Source organism: Centrocercus urophasianus, unplaced genomic scaffold (genome assembly GCF_019232065.1).
Source record: "Centrocercus urophasianus isolate 14NV4802_14NV808 unplaced genomic scaffold, USGS_Curo_1.0 seq_573, whole genome shotgun sequence".
Classification (NCBI taxonomy): domain Eukaryota; kingdom Metazoa; phylum Chordata; class Aves; order Galliformes; family Phasianidae; genus Centrocercus; species Centrocercus urophasianus.
In genome coordinates, this window is record NW_024885170.1 from 1 (window position 1) to 20,333 (window position 20,333).

Here is a 20,333-nt window from a genome sequence, read left to right on the forward strand (position 1 = left end):
GTAATATGGATTGATAACATTCATGTGGTACCATTTGTCAGCTATTACAGTCTTCTATTTTTGTATACAAGCACCACATGTGTGCAAAGCATATTTGAGCCTCAAGTTGTGTTGGTGAGGTTTAGATTGTATATCAGGTAGAAGTTCTTTGTGGAAATAGTAGTTAGGCATTGGAACATGAAGGAGGCAGAGTCGCCATCCCGGGAGGTATTGTGGATGGTGGTGTGGAGGATGTGTGAAGTGGTGCTTAAGGACACTGCTTAGTGGTGGAATTGTAGTGTTAGGTGAATAGTTGTAACTGATGATCTTAAAGGCCTTTTCCAATCTCAATGATTCTGTGATTCTGTAGGTTAAAATGGCATGAAGAAATAGTTTGCAATATTAATCGTTCAGTTTTGCTTTGCTTTTTGACCACAGGTAGACTCTGCAAAGAAACAATATAATGTGCAGATCTCTCAATTAACAGAAGAACTTTTAGCTCTTCATATGGTACGGTATGGTTGACTTTTGAGAATGTTTGCACTAGCAAAACATTTGAGACTTTAGTTAGTCAAGTTGAATATTTAATTAAATATAAAAATGAGTCAAGTAAAATCCTACATAATATTATTAGCAGTTTGGTGAAGAGAGGTTCTTCGTTTTAGACGAAGAGGTTTAATATACTTTCTTTAGACTTGTGTTTCTCTTTATTGTTAAATAGAAGTTACTGGTGATTAGTTGCAAATAAGCAATCATAGTGTTTTTCTTTTGTAATTTTAAAATGCTTTTTATGTGCATACACGGGTCAATTACGGTATACTTGGGATATTTTATCTTGGCCCCTTCGAGAGGTTTTACTAGAATTGCTTTGTTTACAGTGTTTTCTGTAAGGAATTGTGTCTAAGTTTGTATTATGGCCAGTAGAAATATTTTTGACTGCACAAGAAACTTTCATTTCAGCCCCAGCAGTCTAACAGTTTGCCTGCACACACGGTGTGCTAACAGGCACCGATGCTGCGTAGCCCTGGTGTTTCAGTCACACTTAGAAGATACAAGTATGTGATACTTGTACAAGTTGCAACTTCCCTACAGCTGGCAATTCTGATGTCTCCTACCTGTCTGCATTTGCCATAAGGCTAAGGCAAAGAAATGAGGGCAAATAAGCAGATGTATGGAATAGAACTGATACTGTTTTTAGTTCTCTGCAAATAGGTAACTAGTGAGCTAGATCCTACCCTCGGTCTCTTGTGCTGTCAGGGGAAGGGGAGCGAGCTAGACTTTAATGCACCTGTGTAGGTCCTGTAGGATCTACTATAGGGCCTCATATAGCTCCAATAGATCCTACTATAGCTCTGGATCTGTACCAGGTCTTCACAGATGCCTGTTTGCAGACAGCTTGTTACTGCTGTGTAACAATTTCCAGTATAGAGCGTCTTCACATCTCTTTTGTACAGCTTAGTTTGCATAAGGGACAACGAGCAGCGAAAGTAGATGGTAGCAGTGTGTGGAACTTTTATCATGAGTTGTTTATATATATGAAATATGAATGAGAAGTTTGTTTGAATGACTTTTTGAAATAGGAATGCGGTGAAAAGCAGGGTCAAATAGAGCGAGCCATTAGAGAAAAGCGAGCAGTGGAAGAAGAGCTTGAAAAGGTAAGGCAATGTGTGCCCTTTACATCATGTTTAAGATATACCCTCAGTATGAAAAAGTCTTCATCTTATTTTATTCTCACTTCCCATGTTTTTCCCTAGCACTAGAATGAAGGATTATCCTATGATCTTTAATTTCCTTATTTGTTGAGTTGATTTTCAGAACATTTAATGTGCGTGTCAGTACTTTAAGTTTTAATCCGGGAAATTTGAGTTTTAATAGTAAACTGAAAAAGAGCATTCTTTGGGAAGCGTAAAAAGTAAAAGGAGATGTTGGACATGATCTAAAAGCACACTGGTACATGTTCCAAATCAAACTTCAGCACAGCATGCTGAAAACTAAATGAAAGCAGGATCTTGGAATACCTTTTTAGAAGCAGCACCCAAATTCAGTTATAGTCAGTTTTGTTTTAAATCCCTGGAACTAGGACACAGTGAGGAGTAGCCTCTTTAATCATTACTATTGTGCCACTGTGTCAGTAACCAGTGAAAGGTAAAGATGATCTGGCATGAAATTGTATTCTTCAGATTTGCAGAGAATACGGAGGACATGAATCTGACAACAGAAAACTAGAGCAACTGCATCAGAAATATCTACTTGCAGAGACTACCAAATGCGACCTTCAGCTGAGTCTGCAGACAACACAACATAAACTGAAACTGCTGGAAATGAAGTAAGTAGTGGACTATAACTCACTGTCGAAGTAAAGGGGGGCAGCAGACCACAGAATGAAAGCTTTCCTTTACAGAATGAGAACTGCAAGCAGTTACTCAAATTTTCATTGTTTTCATAAATTGCATTGTTTGAAATCTTGCCATGTGTCTAAATACTGTTTCTAGGAAAGGCCATTTCTGCCTGAAATACTCATGCAGAAATTATTCCTCTATAAAGTCATCTACAGTGTGGTATCTCCTAGTATACACATATTAGTCCATGTTACATAGCATACTTAATCTCAGGTCTGTGTTCAGAGGTAACAGATGTTATTGCAGTTTCAGTAGTATAATGGTACAAAGTGCAATGTGATGCACATCTTTAGATCAGGTTATTCTCAGAATGAAAAGCCTAGGGTTTGTTTGTTTTTTTTTCTTTAGGCGCTTATGCCATTTATGTATTCAGTTTGTAAACCCTATCTATTGTACAGAACAATCACTTAGGAATCTGGAATTGTTATTAAAATGAAAAGCTGCTCTTTCACAGTGCTATTTTCCTGAGATGGATAGAGTGTTGGGTTGCTTTCATGAATTCCCTAGGCTTGATAAAATACTTCACTGACTTGTGCATAATCCTGCAAACTTCCAGAAAGAGCAGGGGAACGTGTGTGTGTCTTGAGTCACACCAAAGATCTGTCCCAAATATATGAGGGCTGCTCCAAAAGTAATGCCACATGTTTCACTGTGTTGACCCATGATGGCAGAGGTGTCTGGTGGTGGTATGGCAGTAGAGATAGTAAGAAAATACTGGTGGAAACATTCCTGTTGTTGCCGTGCTGTAGATGGTGGCAGAAGGGCAGTCTGGTCTGACAACATGGCATCTGATGAAGCAAAAGTGACCGAATTCCTCCATGTGGAAAGCATAGCTCCCATTGACATTCATTAACACTTGCTGAATGTTTATGGAGCCCAAACAGCGGATGTGAGCACAGTGAGGCAGTGGGTGGTGCATCTCAGCAACAGCACTAGCAACAGTGGGTCACCTCCACAGGTACAGACTTGTGTTGGCGTGGCATGCAGGCTCTTGTTCGTGGCTGGCAGGAATGCACAGCTAGGGGTGGTGCCTATGCTGAAAAAATAGAGCATATTCTTCGCTACAGAACACTATCAGTGTTATTGTTGTCTTTGTATCTGTTGTAGTATCCATGGAAATAAATGGGAGGCATTACTTTCAGAGTAACCTACGTATATATCTTCTCCAGTACTGTCCAAAAAGTAACCTATAGAAAAACTGAACGCTAGAGCAAGCTGACAGCGACGCATCATTGGCATGTTTGCACTGCTTAAAAACACACAATGCCACATCTGGATGTTTGTTTTTTTAATTATTGCTCTTACTGTTACATGGATTACTTCAGTCTCAGTAAAATCTTCTCCTCTACAGCATAGTGTGGCAGTGAGTTCCATACCTGAAATACAACATATGAATACATATGAATAATTATATATACGTATTCATATGTATATACATATATATAACTATATATGCAATATATAGACAATACATATGAAAAACTTGGTTTTTCTGTTTTGAGTTGGCCTCTATTGCCACTAAAGGAAGCAATCACAAGGCAATATCTTACTAGACTAGCTGATCTATTAAGATTTTGTTCCTGTGCACAGATATAGTCTCCCCTATCTCCAAACCATCACAGCTTCAGCAAAGCGACAGAAGGAAAATGTAAAATTGGCTAAATTCGTGACTTTAAAGAAGAGTCTCTTTCAGCTTTGAGGAAGAGAAATCTAATTACCAGAAGAATATCTGTAACTTGCAAAGCATTCTGGATTCAGAAAGAGAAAAGAGCGGCTCCATCGGTGAGCAAAGGTTAAAGCTTCAGCAAGAGAATGAACAACTGCAAAAAGAAATTGAAAGCTTGAAAAAAGCGTCCTCAGAGGCACAGCAAAAAGCCAAAATAAAGGTATGATTTTGTAACACTCTAATGCAATGGAAAGTACAGTAGTGATAGCAGGGTAGCTATCACTAGTCCTAGGCTACAGCAAGTGAGGATATGCTCAAATGCAGCAGCTATAGATGCAGAAACAAAAGATAAAATGTGCTTTCCCTTGGAAGGTCTCAGGTGGGCAGGGATATCCACCAAGACATCCTTGCCTCCACTGCCAGCCCTTAAATGAGGTCTGGGAAGTCACTCAGGTATTTTGCATGTACCCGAGCTGCCCTGGTTTGGCCCTGCCTTCCCACCGTGTGCTCAATCACTGGTTCAAGCTGTGTCTTAACATTTCTGGTACAGGTTTATATGCTGTTTTTAAGGCTGATGTTTGCTTAATAAGACAGCATTTCTAGGAAAAAATATTTGGAAGTTTAATTTGAGGGCGAAAGTTTCAATGATGCTTGCTCTTTTTTCCTTTGTAAATAGTTTTGTTTCAGCGTTGTGTGTCCTCAAGATTTATTTAGTAGCCCAGACTCTGCTGACTGTGCTTGTTAAGACGATCCCAAGTATTCTATCTTATTTCACAGGAGGAGTAGTCCAAATGGTAAAAAATTTTCTCCAACTGATCTCACTTAGTCTAATTCTAGATCTCCATTAATCTGCTGTCTGTATTAGGAATCTCTGCACAACTTTCAGTACAGCGTTCCTCTACTTAAGTGTCCACTGCATTATCAGAGCAGCGTGCGGCTAACAAATAATGCAGTAGTGTGGTTATCAAACACTGCTGCTGCACGTTCTGGAAAAGAATGTTTTTCAGTGCCAATAGTTGCAAACGAAGACATTTAGCGGAAAGACAGATCTTGTTTGTGAAGGGTTCCCTTAAATGCACCTGAGCAGACTGCATTATGGGATAATGGAATAGTAGGTAACTTTATCAGATTCACGCACCTTTGCCTTCTGAGAGGAATAATAGCTTTGGTCCTTGCTGTGCTTTCTAAATATCTACAGCAAAGAAGATTTCAGAAGCAGTGTTACTAATTATGAATGAGGAGCAGCTCATCCAGCCAGCTCTCTATACTTCAAGACAAAAGAAGTCATATTAAACAAGAAATCTCGTTCCAACCGTAGAACCCTTTGTTCAAGCTTAACAAATACGTAGCCGTTCAAAAGCACGTACCAGAATTCTGCATGCCCTTATTCAGACAGGATACCATCAGTCACAGATGAGAGCTGTGGCTTGCCTCCATTTTCCTCTGATGCGTTTAAGATGCGATCAGGAAAGTCCTGATGGATTTTGACTGGGTGAAAAAGAAAAATGTGTTTCTGTAGGGAAAAGGCAGAAGTGATAAAGATTATTTTCTATTGCCATTGCACAATTTGCTCCCCATGTCTTTGGGAATAAGTGTCCATTTGAGCATATAATTACAAGTTTCATGCTTTCCACAAATGTTTATAAATGTAGTTCAAATGTATTTAAAAAAAAAGACTTGATTGTATCCTGTTTGTTTTTTTTAATGTAGATAAGCAGTATGGAGCACGAGCATGCTGTGAGAGAACGTGGATACGAAGTTCGTCTTAAGGAAATGGAAGACATCAGTCAGAAGTCGGCTGCTGAGCTTAGACGTCTGTTGACAGCTCAGCAAAAAGCAACAAATAGATGGAAAGAGGAAACAAAAGTGCTTACTGAAACTACAGAAGCTAGGATCAGTAAGTTAAAGTAAGTGCAATTTTGTTGTTGCTCTTCTGGCTGCTGTTACTGTATCAGTTGCTGTTTGGAGCAAGGGTGTACTCAGTAGAAAAGGAAGGAGAGCAGCCAATGGAATAGATCATGTGCTTCCAGCAAATAAGAAGCAATGTTCTCTTGAGAACCCTCCGACGTGACTCATAATGAAGCTTCCAGCTATTAACTGGCATTAAAATTTTGCATCTTGTTAACATGTGTGAATCTTGTTACAACAGAAAGTCAATTGGAATATCATCTTTCCATTTTTTTTTTCTTTCAGAAAAACGCTCTCAGTTTAGAAAAACATAGCTTTGTATCATGAAGACTCCTGTCTTCATAATTATTCAGAACAGTCTTTATGAAAGTAAGCATGAAATAAACTTCTAGTTTTGTAAGTTGGAAAAAATGTTTGTAGAGGCACATGTTGTGTTCTTTTTGAGCATTTGCTCAAAAATTAATGAGGGTACAAATGAGTTACGTGATTGCCTTGAGCACAAATGCGGTACAAACTTTGATCTTTATTTGTGCTGGTTGCCAGGTAACTGGCTCATATTCCTAACACTGCTTATGTATCTTCATTTTTATAGCAGCTAGTCCAAAGATGTTGAACTGGTTTTTGGGTTTGGTTTGGTTTTGTTTTTTAATGGTATCTATCTATGGATTGGTTAAAGAGAAGAAGGGAATGGAAACCACCAATGAGTTGTACTGCAGCCTTATATTAACAGGCATTTTGAGTTCCATATAGCAGTTTTCAGACAAACGTATATGAAATAAATACTAAGGTTAAAAGGGTTTTGTATTTTTGTTTTTGTTAAGATTAAATGTTTTCTTTTCCATTTTCTTCTGATTAATAGGAGTGATCTGAGTCAACAAAAACTTTGTAATCAGGAACTTATTGCTCAGCTGGAACTGGCAAACAATAAAGTAATTGAGGTAAGAATGATAGGACAATGGCTTTCAGTTACAACCTGATGGAAATACACTAGGATGCTAACATGAAGCCCATTGAGTATGTTTCTGATTTAAAAACAAACAAACAAACAACAAAACTTTATAAAGAAGGATATTTGACAGAGGAGAAGACCTAGCAGGAAAACACAACTGCTTTTGATGACTGTCATTCAAATAGAAAAAAGGCATTAATTTTGCTGTCAAATTATTGGAGAAGGCAAAGGAGAGATCATTACTGATTACTGATTAGATTACTAATGTGGCAATTTTAGGCAGTTTAGGAGATGTTTGCAAAAACATGCCTTCGTACACATGCATACCTTTAAAAAGGAGGAGGTGTTGTGCTGTGGATAATGTGGCACTGGTAGAGAGGAGTTTTTCAGCATATACAGAAGAGTTGACGCTGCCTGTGCGCATCCCAGTATATGGATAAAAGCAATACCTATTAAAAATTAAGAGCATTGCTGTTTTGGAATATGCATTGTTCAACAATTAAAGGTCACTTCAGAAAACAGCTGTGCGTCCAGCCTGCCTCATAATTCTGGGATGATAACCAATTCTGTACAGGAGAAATCCTTGCATTATTTTTTGTAGCGCTCTGTTGTTTGCGGGAGAAAAACCAGGACGATGTGAGAACAGGTTTCAGAAACTGATGCTAAAGAATAGTGAAGACTTCATACATGGCATGTGGTGAGGAGAAGCTATCTGTAACACAATCATATGATTATTATCTACTATACTCTTCACCCCTTTGAATATAGCTAAAATATTTGTACTGCACTGTTGTGTAAGTTAAATTACCTGCATTAAAATATCGTCTTTTACGCATCTTACTTCAGGAAGGTGAATCTTCCTCTGAAGATGACTGTGACTGGGGAAGTCGTATGATTCATATTAGAGCTGGAAGTTCTTTATAATGTGTCAGCACTGTGCTTTCAGTCTTACTGTAGGTGGTAAACAGCTCTGTTTGTTAAGGTCCTCTTGCTGTAAGCTCTTTACTACACTACGGATGGATCCAGAGAAGAGAACTTCATACTTGTAACAAGATGCTTCATTTACACAGGATGAAAAATTAATGACGGAATATCAGAAACATATCAATAGGCTTCAGATGAGACTGAGCCAGGCAGAACAGAGGGCAGCTACAGCATCACAAAAGGTACAACGCCGTAAGAAAAAGCGCCATCGAAGCGCATACAAAAATCCCACTGAATGTGAGAAAAGTGCTCACGTGGTGTTATTCCTGAGGCAGAGGTGATCACATACGCGTGCAGCATTGCCACTGTAATTTGAACAGCAGTCTTGTGTCTTGAATGTGTCATCAGCAAACTGGTGCGTGTTTGATTAAATGCCACTTTGTGAAAGCACGATGAGCTGACAGCACAGATCTGTTTATGAGAACAAAGTGGGTGCGAATTACGCTCGCAGTTCAAAGTGTGGCAATGAAGGTGGATCACAATTTCTATATTCAGAATATTTTCTTAAAGAAGTCGTTGCAGCTCTTGCTTACGAGCTTCATTAGCTTGGTGTAGCCTACTGCAGTGATGACAAAGAGCAAACGTGCTGATTCCGACCCGTCTCCTGGAGAGCGTTCATGGAAGTGTGTCAGATTCCAGTCAGTGCTGCTTCCGTTCACTGTCTTGATGTATGTCCCACTAAACGCTGACTGAGCATTTCTGAAGAGCAAGCAGCCAGAGGCAAGGCAGGGAGGACCCCTGAAAGGTGCCAGGGAGAATAAAACCGAGGCTAACTGAGGGTTCTCAGATTGACAAAGATGACTTATTCAGTGTTGCATTATTGCACAGCATAGCTTGGGCAGCATATTGATAAGAAAGACAATGATGGTAGTAGCGAACTAAACTACTAAAATTACCAGTCCTTAGCTGAAAGACTATAAATCATAGCCTATTAATAATAGTGATTCAATGAAAAAAAATTACAAATACAGAATAATGTTTGTTGTACAGAATAATGTAAAGTTTTAAAATGCACGTATTCTCTGTAAATAACTTCCAAGTACTCCTGCTACTCTTTTTTCATCTGGAAATCTTTGACATCTGAAATAAGATGCAAGAATTAATTACCTACAGAATGCATTGTGAATTCTACTATTTACCCCAAATTCCCACTTGTCTCACCTTTTCCCTCTCGTTCATGACATTTTCTGTATTGAAGCTGTACTGTTGTTTCAATCTTAGTTTAAAAAAAAAAATTAAGAAAATATCTGCTTCTTTTAAACTGCAGCTCACCACATTAACTACATGGAAGAGAAAGGCTACTTCTCTGAAGGAACTAGAAAATTTTTAAGATGAAACATCAATAATATTCACACCACAGCGGAGGTAAGAAGGTAGCTGGAGAAACTCGGCATTGTACCATTAAAATCAAATGCATAGCAAGGTTTGTAAAACTTCATCTATACATTTTATGTTTCACTCAGGTAACAAAGAAGGCTGGCTGAAGATCCATACTGTCTCTGTTTCCGTGGCGGAGACCAGAAGAATGCAAACTGATGTAATTCAAGTCCTTTAATGCAGTAGACGAAACAGTCTGATACAGTGCTGTGGCGTGTTTCAGTCTTAAAAAAAGAAACTGTGCAGTTTCAGTCTTGAAAAAGAAACTTGTTACGTCCAACTGTGACAAAATTGTTTACAGGGAATAGAGTTGATTCTACTGAGATTGTGAAACAGCTTTGTTCATATACAGTTGGCATTTCTTTTCATTTTGTAGAGCAGTAACTTGGGAACACTTTCAAGATCTTACATGAATCGTAGTAAGACAGTAATAAACATCATGAATGTCAAACAGCTCTTATGATAGGAGCTACAACTGGGAAATGCCTCTATTGCCTTTCACTGTTAAGCATTCAGTTCAGTTTGCTACGTCTCTGGGAAACGGTGTTGCTACAGCTATTCTTCCAGCTAGTTTTCAAGGACCCTGACCTTTCTTCAGTTCCGCTGCTCCCTCCCCTCCCCCCATTACTGTTTTACAATTGTTCCTTGCTTTTCCGCTTGGAATTTCAGTTCTCAAATCAATTTGCACAAGGCTGGTCATCCGGCTTGGATGAGCATGTTGGAATTCTACAAATGCCAGCATGTGGGAATCCTTAATAGCTGAGAAACTTCATATGCATTACTCTAAATTCATAGATTAATTCTGTTTTCTATTTCACTATATATAATAAACATTTTATATGTGTAGCTACTTTTGACCGATTTTGCACTAAGTTTACTTCTGATTTCTCTTAAATATGAAGAGCACGATTTTGTTGTAAGACTTCTAATCCAGCTGATAGATAACGCTTATCCTCCTTACCCAGTGCTTGTTGAAAAGTGTTGTTATGGGCAAACACAGTTCAGGAGTCTGTCAGACCATCCCCATTGCATTTGCATTTTAGAGAACAAACACAAGTTGATCACCAGATAGAAGCAGGTTTGTGGCACCTCCCGAAAAGCTTGCTTGTCTATTAAAGAAGAGCCTGCAGCACGGAGGCAACCTGAAGGAAAAATTCTGCTTACCTCAGAGGAGTTCACTGTTTCTACAATTGCACATGCACCAGCACATTGCTCACAACCTGGCTGTTGGGAGGTGAGGTGCTAGCTGCAACAATCAAGACTTGAGATTTGCTGTTTAGATGAGTTTTACGCTTTCCCTTGTGATACCGGATTACTTGGTGAAATTGAACAGTGGTCTTTTTGAACATCCCTACTAACCCTTGTTGATCCAGGATTGGTTGTGACACCAAACAACAGCCAAACCAAAGAAAGTGAGGCCGTGTCCCATTCCATGACCTGACCCTTTCTCAGGCATTATCCTGGACCTTCCCAGGAGTGCTTGAGACACGAGTCAAAATACGGGAAGGGACATCCTACCCCTCCCTGTAGCTTAATTGTCTCTCCGTGTCGTCCAGGCTCACAGTAACACTGAGTCACTTGGGCCTCATGCCTTTCAGCAGAGGAGGTGAAAGGCCGCAGACAAATAGTGGTGATCAGTGGTTCTATGTCCAGGCAGAGGCCAGTAATAAGCAGTGTCCTGCAGAAGGCTGTCTTGGGACCAGTGCTCTTTGACATCTTTATCAGTGACATCCATAATGGAATGAAGTGCACCCTCAGCAAGTCTGCTGCTGACACCGAGCTGAGCGGCATGGTGGACACAGTGGAAGGAAGGGCTGCCATTCAGAAGGACCTCAGCAGACTCAAAGGGTGGGGCCGGGTGAACCTAAAGAGGTTCAACACAGCAAAATGCAAGGTTTTGCACCTGGGCCAGAGCAATCCCAGGCATCCATAACGACTGCGAAGAGCAGCCCTGCAGACAAGGACCTGATGAACCTGATGGATGAAAAACTTGACGTGAGCCAGCAGTGTGCTCTTGCAGCTTGGAAAGGAAATGGTATCCTGGGCTCCATCAGAAGAGGGGAAGATGCCACATTAACTGTGTTGAGTGGCTGTTTCTCTGGGCTGAAGTGAAGCACATTTTTTTTAAATATGAAAGGGGGGAAAACAAAAGAAACAAAACTTTAAAAAGCAAATACAGCAAACAAAATCCCTATGTCCACCATCTGGACATCCCGATTGCAAGAATGCAGCCAAAATATGGCACTTGTGCAGAGGCTAAAGCAGGCGCCCAGGCTGCTCTTGGACCCAACATGTGCCATAGCAGCACAGATGATCCGTGCCTGTATTGCTGAGTCCTTGGCCACTGCTGTCCAACTCATGCATTGCTTGTACGGTACTGACCTGGGGAATGGGGAATGCAGAATTTTAACTTTTTTTCTATCAGGTTGATAGAAAATTTATTCCACTGTTAACTCAGCTTCATACTGCTTCAAGCAGGCTCATGGTACTAGAATTAAGCAGGACTTCTCTATTTTATTCCAAAGCCTTGTTAACTCCAATTGCTGCCCTAGAACTTTACTTGCAAATCAGCAGGTAGGCTCTATTTGATGAACGGATGCAAACCTTTGAAGTCTTTTCTTAAAGCTGGAGTTCTTGCTTGCGTGTTTTTCAGACAGATGGTGTTGTCATCGGTGTTGGTGGAGATCTACAGCTTGAGAAAGGACAACTCAAGAAAGACGAAGCCAAGCTTCAGGCAGACTTAAATGATGAAGGCCTGGGAAAATCACCTGGTGAAGGATCTGTGTTCACAGCAAGAGGTTACAGTCTGAGTTGCACTTATGTGTTTCATGCTGTCACACCTCGATGGTCAGAGGGAAGTGAATCTGCAGTGAAGGTAGAGGAGTTTTTATTTACTTAAACTCTTAATTTGAATGGGCTTTACGGAAGATTTGACGCAACTTCTTTGAAATGAGGGAGGCTGTCGTAGGAGATGAGCGAGTTTGGGCTATTTTTTTAGCTGTGTTGCTCGCACCTTGTTGACTGTTGTGTTCTTTCTGATGCGTGTGAGATGATGCTAAGAGATAGTACTTTCCCTTTTTGCTGAATTGCACCTTCTGGAAAAAGTAACTTTCAGTAGTGGAAAAAATAGTTGTGCTTTACAGGTCGTGGGCAGACTCGCCGCAAAATGCCTGCAGACTGCTGAGGAACTATCTTTAAAGTCCACTGCTTTCCTAGGGATTGGAACAGGGATCTTAGGGTTCCCATGTTCCGTCGTTGCTAACTGGCTGTTTGGCAAGGTATATGAATTCGTTAGTAAAAAGAAAACCAGTTCTCTTCGGGAGGTTCACTTTCTGTTGCATCCAAAAGACGTAAAAATGTCCAGGTGAGTCACCATGCTTTTCTCTCTCAATTACCTGCTATTCTGTTTGGGCCTATCTCGTGGTATATGGCTATGTGTTGTTCTCCAGAGAACCTGCAGGCTGCTTGTTATCATATAAAGCGTAGAGCCGTTTGCTGGCAGACTCTTTTGCACGTGGCTTGTCCTGTGCAGCCCCGCTTGTTTCCTGTCCTTTTCTATTCCCTGGCAATAATGCAGATGAAAGCGTAATTAATGTTTTATCTTGTGAACTTGCTTGATTCTTCCATACGTAAGGCTCATCTACGGATGGACTTGCTGCAACTTCTGCATAGATGTCTTCACTCTTGGAAAAGGAATACTCTCCATGGGTTTAGATGAAGTCTGTGAAGAATAATTACGTTAGGATTGCATGCGGGTAAAATTGCCCAGTGCAAAACAGATCGGTGTTCTGCATCCCGCTTTTTTTCAGTGTCACTTTAGAAGGGGTTTCTGTGCTTTCACTGAACTTATTACAAAGGTTGACTGTAGTTTCCTTTTCTAGGCGTTTTCAAATGAATGTGAGAGACGGTGCAGCAGTGATGTAGACGAGGCTAGCGAAGGCACAGCTAAGTTTATTTTCTAGAGGCTACGTTCATGGTGGTGTAGGGTTTTCTATTATTATTGGTATTCGTAGTATTACTGGCTAGTAAATTTTCCAGGTAGCGTATTCATGATAGATACTTAGATACGTGGTGAACATGCTGTTCCCAAAGTCCAAGTGGATGTTGTAAAGGCAGTCCGTAGTATGTATGAGCATAACATCTGAAACAGTGCTGGAGATACCAAGGAAAAAACATTCTTGTGATTCATTATCTGGATGTAGCATCCACGCGGTAAGGAAGCAGAAGGCAGAAGCGAGGTTCTTTTCTTTTCCTGATGTAGTCTTCCCTTATCTCCCAGGAAGAACCGGTCAGTTCCCGCTTATGTGTCTTAACGGGGCCTCTTTGCAATGCTCTCAGAGCTACATTCAGATCAACAGCAAAACCACCCTGAAATGTCATCAGTGCTGTCCAGTTGAGTGGGACTGCAGAGTGTGGAAAATGAGTATTTGTTGAAAACTCGATCAAGTTTTTAGAAATAATGCGTAGACAAAAAGTTGCTGTCACGCAGTTGAGAACGTGCCCCAAAACTCCCTTCGAGACAGGAGCAAAGGAGCGAGATTTGCAAAGTGTGCTGCTGTCGTATCTCCGTGCTTCATGAAGGCTGATACAGATAAGCGTTGCCAAGAAATGTCTCTATAGCAGGAGTGTGGTAAAATGTGTTTGTTTTTTCCTACTATGTCAGCATAAATAGCAATGATGGGAGCAAGAGAAGGTTGGTCTGAGACCCCCATGAGAAGGAATGATTTTCAGTTACTGATGCGAGCAGTGTTCTCACAGGTAGAGCCTAGGGACGAACTGCGGTCTCAGCAGGCGTTGTACCCACGAATGCTCCTCTGCTCAGTGTCTGTATTTCTGTCCTACAGTTTTCTTTGGTTGCATTTCAAGCCCAGCACAGGACGTATATGAGATGACAATCGGCTCCATCAAGTTCCAGGTGGCCACTCATGATATTACCAAGGAAACTGGAGACGTCATTGTAAACATATCAAACAAAACTGTCAACCTCCAGACAGGTACTTCAGTTGGTATTACGTGTGGAAATAGTGTACGTGGTTGGGAGGAGTAGGTGAGGCGAGGGGAAAGCTTTCTTGTTATCCTGATCTACTGGATAATGTGTTTTAAGACTTGTAGAAAAGTGAAATTAATAACTTGAATTTTTCAATAGGATCTTTTCAGAGAACATCTCTTAGATTAAAGGAGTTGAACCTTATTGTGTTTTTTAGCTCAGTGAAACTTTTTAGGTTTCTCAAGATATCGTTTTGGACTTGAAAAGCATAAGCCTAAAATTTAAACAATACTAACTAATTATAACCTGTGCTTTTACCAAAAATGAGAGAGTATGGAATATCTGATTCTGCCTTAGACAGGACTTCAGTGGAATTCATCGTAGCAACCATGGAGTCATATGCTTCTTCTCCTTTTAGGCATCTCTAAAGCAATTTTGGAAGGTGCTGGGAAAGAGGTTGAAAATGAGTGTGCTGAACTAGGTCTGGTGCTACTTTTCTGTCCTTTTTGAAGGCTCGCATGCAGGACAGGGAGTTGTTTGGAATTCTTTCTCAGTGCCTACTGTACACCTATCTGTCCTATGCGCTGTGTTACATCAACTAGTCTTTAATCGGTTATTGCGATGCACGTAAAACATCTAACAAGGAAAGAAAGAGGTGTTTTCAAGACAAGAGAGCATCTAAGCTTTTGTAAAAGGCAAGATGATTGCATCCTCTAATTCCAGTACAGCTTTTGAGGGATATTGACAAGTCCACAGAGAATACAGCTGTGAGCTGGGGGTGATGTTCACAGAAGTCTTAATAGAGAAGCTGTGTTTCACTGGGAATAACTCCCTACCTGCAAGTTCTTTTCTTATCCCCAAGTGAAAAAATGTTTGCCACTGTCTTCAATAGCAACCCACCACTGTACCCTCTGCATGACTAAGAGGGAAAATCTTTGCATCTGGGTTCCTGCCTTAAAAGAGGCATTTGTAGACCAAATTGAGCTAGTGAATGGCAAATACATTGGATGGGGAGTAAGGATGGAGAAGCGTTTGGCTTAAAAGAAGCATTGGCTTAAAAGCCTGTTTGCAGGCTTCCCTTATTTTGATAACAGAAGTGAGAAGGTCTCTGGTCAGCTGGAGGTCAGCTTACAAGTCCAACGAAAGGGAAGAATTACATGGAGGAGACAGGCAGTCTCGTGTTAAGACTGACTGCAGTACTCGGTCTGCATGAAGTGTTCTACATCTGCGGAGCAAACTTTGAAAAGGAAGGCACACAAAACTGTATTTGGCAAACAAGACAAACAGCTCACAATCATAAAATGATCCCAGAAAGTAAAAATAAAGAGAGGGAGTATTTATCAGCATGGGGAAAGAGACTTGGAGCTTATCCTGGGCTGTACTCGTCATCGTTTCTTATCTCCCAATGACAATTACTACATATATATGTCGTATATAATTGTTGATTGTTTATTCACTCCTGCTTACGTTTCAGCCTTGCAGCCTAATGATGGCTATATAACCACCAAAGGAGGAAGCTTGCCATGCCAAAAATAATCCATTTTGTCGCCCAAGATGACATGAAAGTGCCAGTCTCCAAAGTGCTTCAGGAATGTGAATTACAGCAGTACGCCTCTGTTAGCTCCCCAGCGGTTGGAGCAGGTTTGTCTCTTCTTTTTGAACTGGTTCGGTCCGTGCAATTCTGCAGATCTCAGAGCTGAAAGAATTAGCTTGTCTGGAAGGGTAGTTCTTTAATGAAAATATATTCAGCAACTACAGACTTCAAAACCATCACTGGAAACTTATGAAGAGACTGGAAACTTCATCTTTGCAGTTAGGTAGCAGGTGATGAGTACGAGTGCTCTAAAGCTGACTCTTTCTCGATAACAGGGGTTCCAATTTATTTATAATATATGCATACGTTTATGAAGAACCTTAAATATTTTTACCACAGCATGATGTGTAAAGCAGCTCATTGGTTAAACCCAGGGAGCAAATTCTCTGTTGGTAAAATCAGTAGATGATGGAGTTCTGTCTAGCAGACACGCGAGCGGGTATGGAACGTGAACAGGGATGGAATGTGAACAGGTCAAAACTGTCACATCAGCCATTTTTGCCTCCGTGTTTTTTCATCAGGCCAGCAAAATTCTTTATATGTTCCTTATGTAAGTAAGAGAATTCAGATTTAGGGATTCAGCATGAAGAGGCCTCTTGCATGAATAAAACTAGAGCAGTTTTAGGAGTAAAGCGTTCCCTAGCGGCCTATTGAGAGCCGGTTCTCTGGCTGGTGGGGTAGGTACCCCGGCCGTATCATCAACATCATTGCCTCATCGGTTGCTGCATCAGCGAAAGTAAGCTTCCATTTCTAAATTGCCAACCTGAAGTTAGTTGAGTCGTTTGTGATCCATGTGATTACGGGAACGATCACAACTATTCTGTTAAACATGTTATAATCCTTTTCTAGACTGACTATCTGTAACTGGTTCCAGGTCAGGCAGGCTGTTTTCCGGACATAGTCACTGCTGAGATGATGGATGCAGAAACTGACTGCAAGGAGGAACTCTACTCCATCTGTGAAAACTATTAAATCTGTCATTTTTCAGTCGTGTCTGCTGAACGTGTTCCATACAAGCTTGAAAAAAAGAGAAAATCTTGGTAAAATAGAATCAAAATCACTTACTTCCAGGATGGTATGTAAGTACATATCACTTTTAAATAGAGGCAATGAATCCATCCGTTTTATGTTAAACATACTCAACTGGTGCTACTTGCAGCATTTGTGTCTCTCGTTGTAGCATTCCTGATCCCTGAGAAACATCCTCCGAAGGAAAAACGTAAAGCAGTTTCAGAAAATAAAGTTGATCGGGCTGTTATTCAGATTTGCAGTAAACACGAGAAACAAATGGAAGAAGCAGAAACCTGACCGAAAAGTACTATTCTGAAGGAACAATTTCAAAGAGAAAACAAGGGTGACTCCACCTTCGATTTGGATGAGACAGAAACTGCGGAACTGCGTGACCTACAGAAGAGATGAAATATTGCTCTGTTCTTGGGAGACAACTGTATTGGACTTACAGAATTTAGCAAGGTGTCTGGTTTGGTTATTCAAGTATCTGAGACACGATCCACAGGGTTAAAACTGCTGAATATGAAGCGATCAAGGCAGAACTTGATCAAAACTTAATTGAGTGGAAATATCTGAAAGAAGATTCCTACGTGTCCTTTGACAGTATGACAAATACGTGCATAGAAAGTGCTTTCATAAGAAAGCAGAAAGCTGTCTCAGTCGTCATTCACAAGACAAAGTACCTGGTGAATGTAGAAGGTGGATTTGCTACAGATGGGGAAGGACAGCGTATGGTGCTTGCACGTACTGATAAATCTGCAGGTTAGTAAAAGCATCTCGATAAGTCAGGTTGGTATTCACACACGAAGGTAGGTTGCATCCGGCTGAGTCGGAGTAATAGGAAGAATATGTAGAATATTGTGAGATGCTGTTTGTCTGTTTCTGGAGAAAGCGTTAGACTGGGAGATGACAATAACAGGATCGTGCAGTTAGGTAAAACTGTTGGAAATGTAGATAACGCCTTTAGAGGTTCTTAGCAGGCTTGCTAGCAATGATGAGACATGCTTGTAGCAGTTGTCCTTCTAAATCTTTTCTATTCTCCAGAGGGGCCCTCTTTATCTCAGCAATTTCCATTACAAAGAACTATCTTTCTCCTGCCCTTACAGGACTCTTCCCGGTGGGTTTCTTTTCTTCACCCTGCTGTCATTCCGTTTTACAGGGGCTCATTTTATATCTTACCGGGATCAATTTATATTCCATTTAACACTTGTAAACAGAAGTCATCAGGTTTAAGTAGTTGTGTGCCTCTCAGTGCCTCACATATTCCGTCAGCTGTTTGTTTATGTTTGCTTTATTACTGGACAAGTTGTTGCTTTTGAGAAGAGGACACCCTCTGGATTTGACGGAGCCTGACGTGCTAGGTGCGCTTAGGGAACGCATCAGCCACGGTTAGTGTTCAACAGCAGAGCTCAGTACGAAATCGGAGGAAGGAAGGAAGACCTCCGCTTTTCAGGTGAAGCGTGCGTTGCTGGAGCTCCAAACTCCATCCTCCTTTTTCAGATGCTCTGCTCCTAGTTGTTGAGAATTAAGTGTCTGTTCCCTCCCCAATATGGGCAGAAAGCAAACAAAGATGTTTCCCCTCCTCCAACGGTGAAGGAGAACCGATTTGTCTAGGAGCTACCATTCCAACACATCAGTGGTCAGTGCAACGACGATCTGTAAAATAAAGCATCTTACTCTTCTGGGTTTTGTTTCTTTGTTTTTAAAAGATAGGCTCTTGGCTGACTGTAAGTGAACAGGCAATAATGACAAGCTATAGTAAGTATAAGCTTTCAAAGGAGGAGGGCATATTTCACTTTAAGCAGCGGATTTGGGTAAATGATTGATGTGCTTCTTCCGCAGATCAGGAATCAACAGCACTGCCCGAAAAATGGGACGACATGCAAAATCAGCAGCTCAAAATAGTGGAATTGAAACCAGATGCAAAAGACTACAAACAAGCGAAGGAAAGGTTTCTGAAGACCGCTCCATCACTGAATCTGAAAATTGAAAAGGTAAAAGCATGTAATCATTTATAAGCATACATACAGCTAATGAATAACGACTGGTAAACAGTGGAAAAAATAAATTCCATTGGAATTTGTTGGACAGGTCTTTACAGCAAAAGAAAGGGACACAGTTTTTCCTAATTGACTTAAAGTTTGTGTGTGTGTTTGTGCGTGTATGTAAGTAACTATCTGAAAAGGTTGCACAAAACCATCAATAACCACCCAGTTGTCGAGTGCCTGTGATCCTCATGACCTTCAAACCTGGTGTAAAATATGTTGCATTCTGGGTTGGGTTCTGCTGTTTGCTGTGCTGAAATTTGGAGCCACGTGCCCAATGTATTTTATGATCTAGTGTCCACGTGTCGGTAGCTAGGAGGAGAATCTGGGACACTGAATGGTTGATACTCTGATGTTTTTCTTAACAAGAAAAACTGAATGTCTTATTTTTCAAACTTTGCAGATTGAAAGGGCCCAGAACCCATCTTTGTGGAAAGTCTACGGAATAAAAAAGTGTCAGATGGACGACAAAAACAGCGACAACAGCAATGAGAAGTTTCCGTCCGGTGGGGCAAGCACAGAGTCGTTAACCTTCATTAGCAACTGTGGATTTAACCGCAGCTATGCTGGAATGCACGGTAACGTCCGTTTCAGAACTGCTTGTTTTCCTGGAGAGGGCTAGGAATAATTTGCCATGCTATCCGTGCAGTCCTGACATGTGTGCCAAACTGTTACATCTCTCTGTTGCAAACAAAAACTGAAATTGCCACCTGCAGAGCTTGCGGATATCTTTGGAGTGGTTGCTGTTAATTAATTTGTGTTTGTTTGCTTTGGCCTACAGCTGCACTATATGAAAATGGAACTTTGCTGTTCACGCCAGCTATTCTGCTAATGACGTCTACTCAAAACCAGATGCGAACGCGGAGCGGGTTCACCTGCACACGCCGGAGGAGCGGAGATACAGACCTTCTGGACACAAGTTCTCATGTAATACTCGTTCAGCGTAAGTGTACAAGGACAGTGGCAAAGGACATCGTGGAAATGATGACAGAGTAAATCTAAGGTCACCGAGTGCCTCTGCTACAGCGTTCTCCAGCAAGTTCCAAACCTCTTCTTCAATGTATGACCAGTTAGGACAATTCAGTGCTGCAATGGCAAATTTGAAATAAATTTAACATCAAGCTATGCTAGACAATTATTGTTGTCCGGTTATTATTATGTGTATATTGTTGAGTAAGTTAGCTCATAGCTTCTAGTTTTGTGTCTTTCTTGTAAGGAAATCGGCAAAGGATTGAAGGAAAAAATGTATATTCCCATCCTGTCAGTATTTAGAGGTAACTAAGGAAAAGGAAGACTGCTCCGTAAGTTTCCTTTTGGGACTGCAAATTGTCCCTTATGTCACGAGACTAACACTTTACCGCCTCCAGATTGAGCGCCTCACCGTAACTAGGGAAAGAAAAAGAAAAAAGGAAAAAAATGCCCTTTCTGAAATCA

General features: G+C 40.8%; 2 protein-coding genes across 2 annotated transcripts; both read left to right on the forward strand.

The window, feature by feature from the left end:
- Positions 1-177: 177 nt before the first annotated feature.
- On the forward strand, positions 178-16,889 carry SCLT1 (sodium channel and clathrin linker 1). The gene is made up of 13 exons (XM_042836105.1): positions 178-207; positions 418-489; positions 1,560-1,634; positions 2,160-2,305; positions 4,072-4,264; positions 5,755-5,951; positions 6,812-6,890; positions 7,972-8,067; positions 9,153-9,250; positions 9,349-9,422; positions 11,916-14,256; positions 15,724-15,890; positions 16,718-16,889. Exons 1-9 carry the CDS (start codon positions 178-180, stop codon positions 9,213-9,215), a joined length of 951 nt encoding a protein of 316 aa, XP_042692039.1. The 3' UTR covers positions 9,216-9,250; positions 9,349-9,422; positions 11,916-14,256; positions 15,724-15,890; positions 16,718-16,889.
- A 634-nt stretch (positions 16,890-17,523) lies between these two features.
- Positions 17,524-20,034, forward strand: LOC122169744 (protein mono-ADP-ribosyltransferase PARP15-like). The gene is made up of 3 exons (XM_042836104.1): positions 17,524-18,848; positions 19,303-19,477; positions 19,681-20,034. The coding sequence occupies exons 1-3, from the start codon at positions 18,735-18,737 to the stop codon at positions 19,893-19,895; spliced, it is 504 nt and encodes a 167-aa protein (XP_042692038.1). The 5' UTR covers positions 17,524-18,734; the 3' UTR covers positions 19,896-20,034.
- The last annotated feature ends 299 nt before the right edge of the window (positions 20,035-20,333 follow it).

What these genes read in the sequence shown, in the direction of transcription:
- LOC122169744 (XM_042836104.1), top strand. Translation starts at nt 18,735, where the DNA reads ATGCAAAATCAGCAGCTCAAAATAGTGGAATTGAAACCAGATGCAAAA. An exon ending in TGAATCTGAAAATTGAAAAG is followed by an intron (nt 18,849 to 19,302) that starts GTAAAAGCATGT and finishes CAAACTTTGCAG; the next exon opens with ATTGAAAGGGCCCAGAACCC. An exon ending in CAGCTATGCTGGAATGCACG is followed by an intron (nt 19,478 to 19,680) that starts GTAACGTCCGTT and finishes TTTGGCCTACAG; the next exon opens with CTGCACTATATGAAAATGGA.
- SCLT1 (XM_042836105.1), top strand. Translation starts at nt 178, where the DNA reads ATGAAGGAGGCAGAGTCGCCATCCCGGGAG. An exon ending in TGGAAGAAGAGCTTGAAAAG is followed by an intron (nt 1,635 to 2,159) that starts GTAAGGCAATGT and finishes TGTATTCTTCAG; the next exon opens with ATTTGCAGAGAATACGGAGG. An exon ending in CTGAAACTGCTGGAAATGAA is followed by an intron (nt 2,306 to 4,071) that starts GTAAGTAGTGGA and finishes AGTCTCTTTCAG; the next exon opens with CTTTGAGGAAGAGAAATCTA.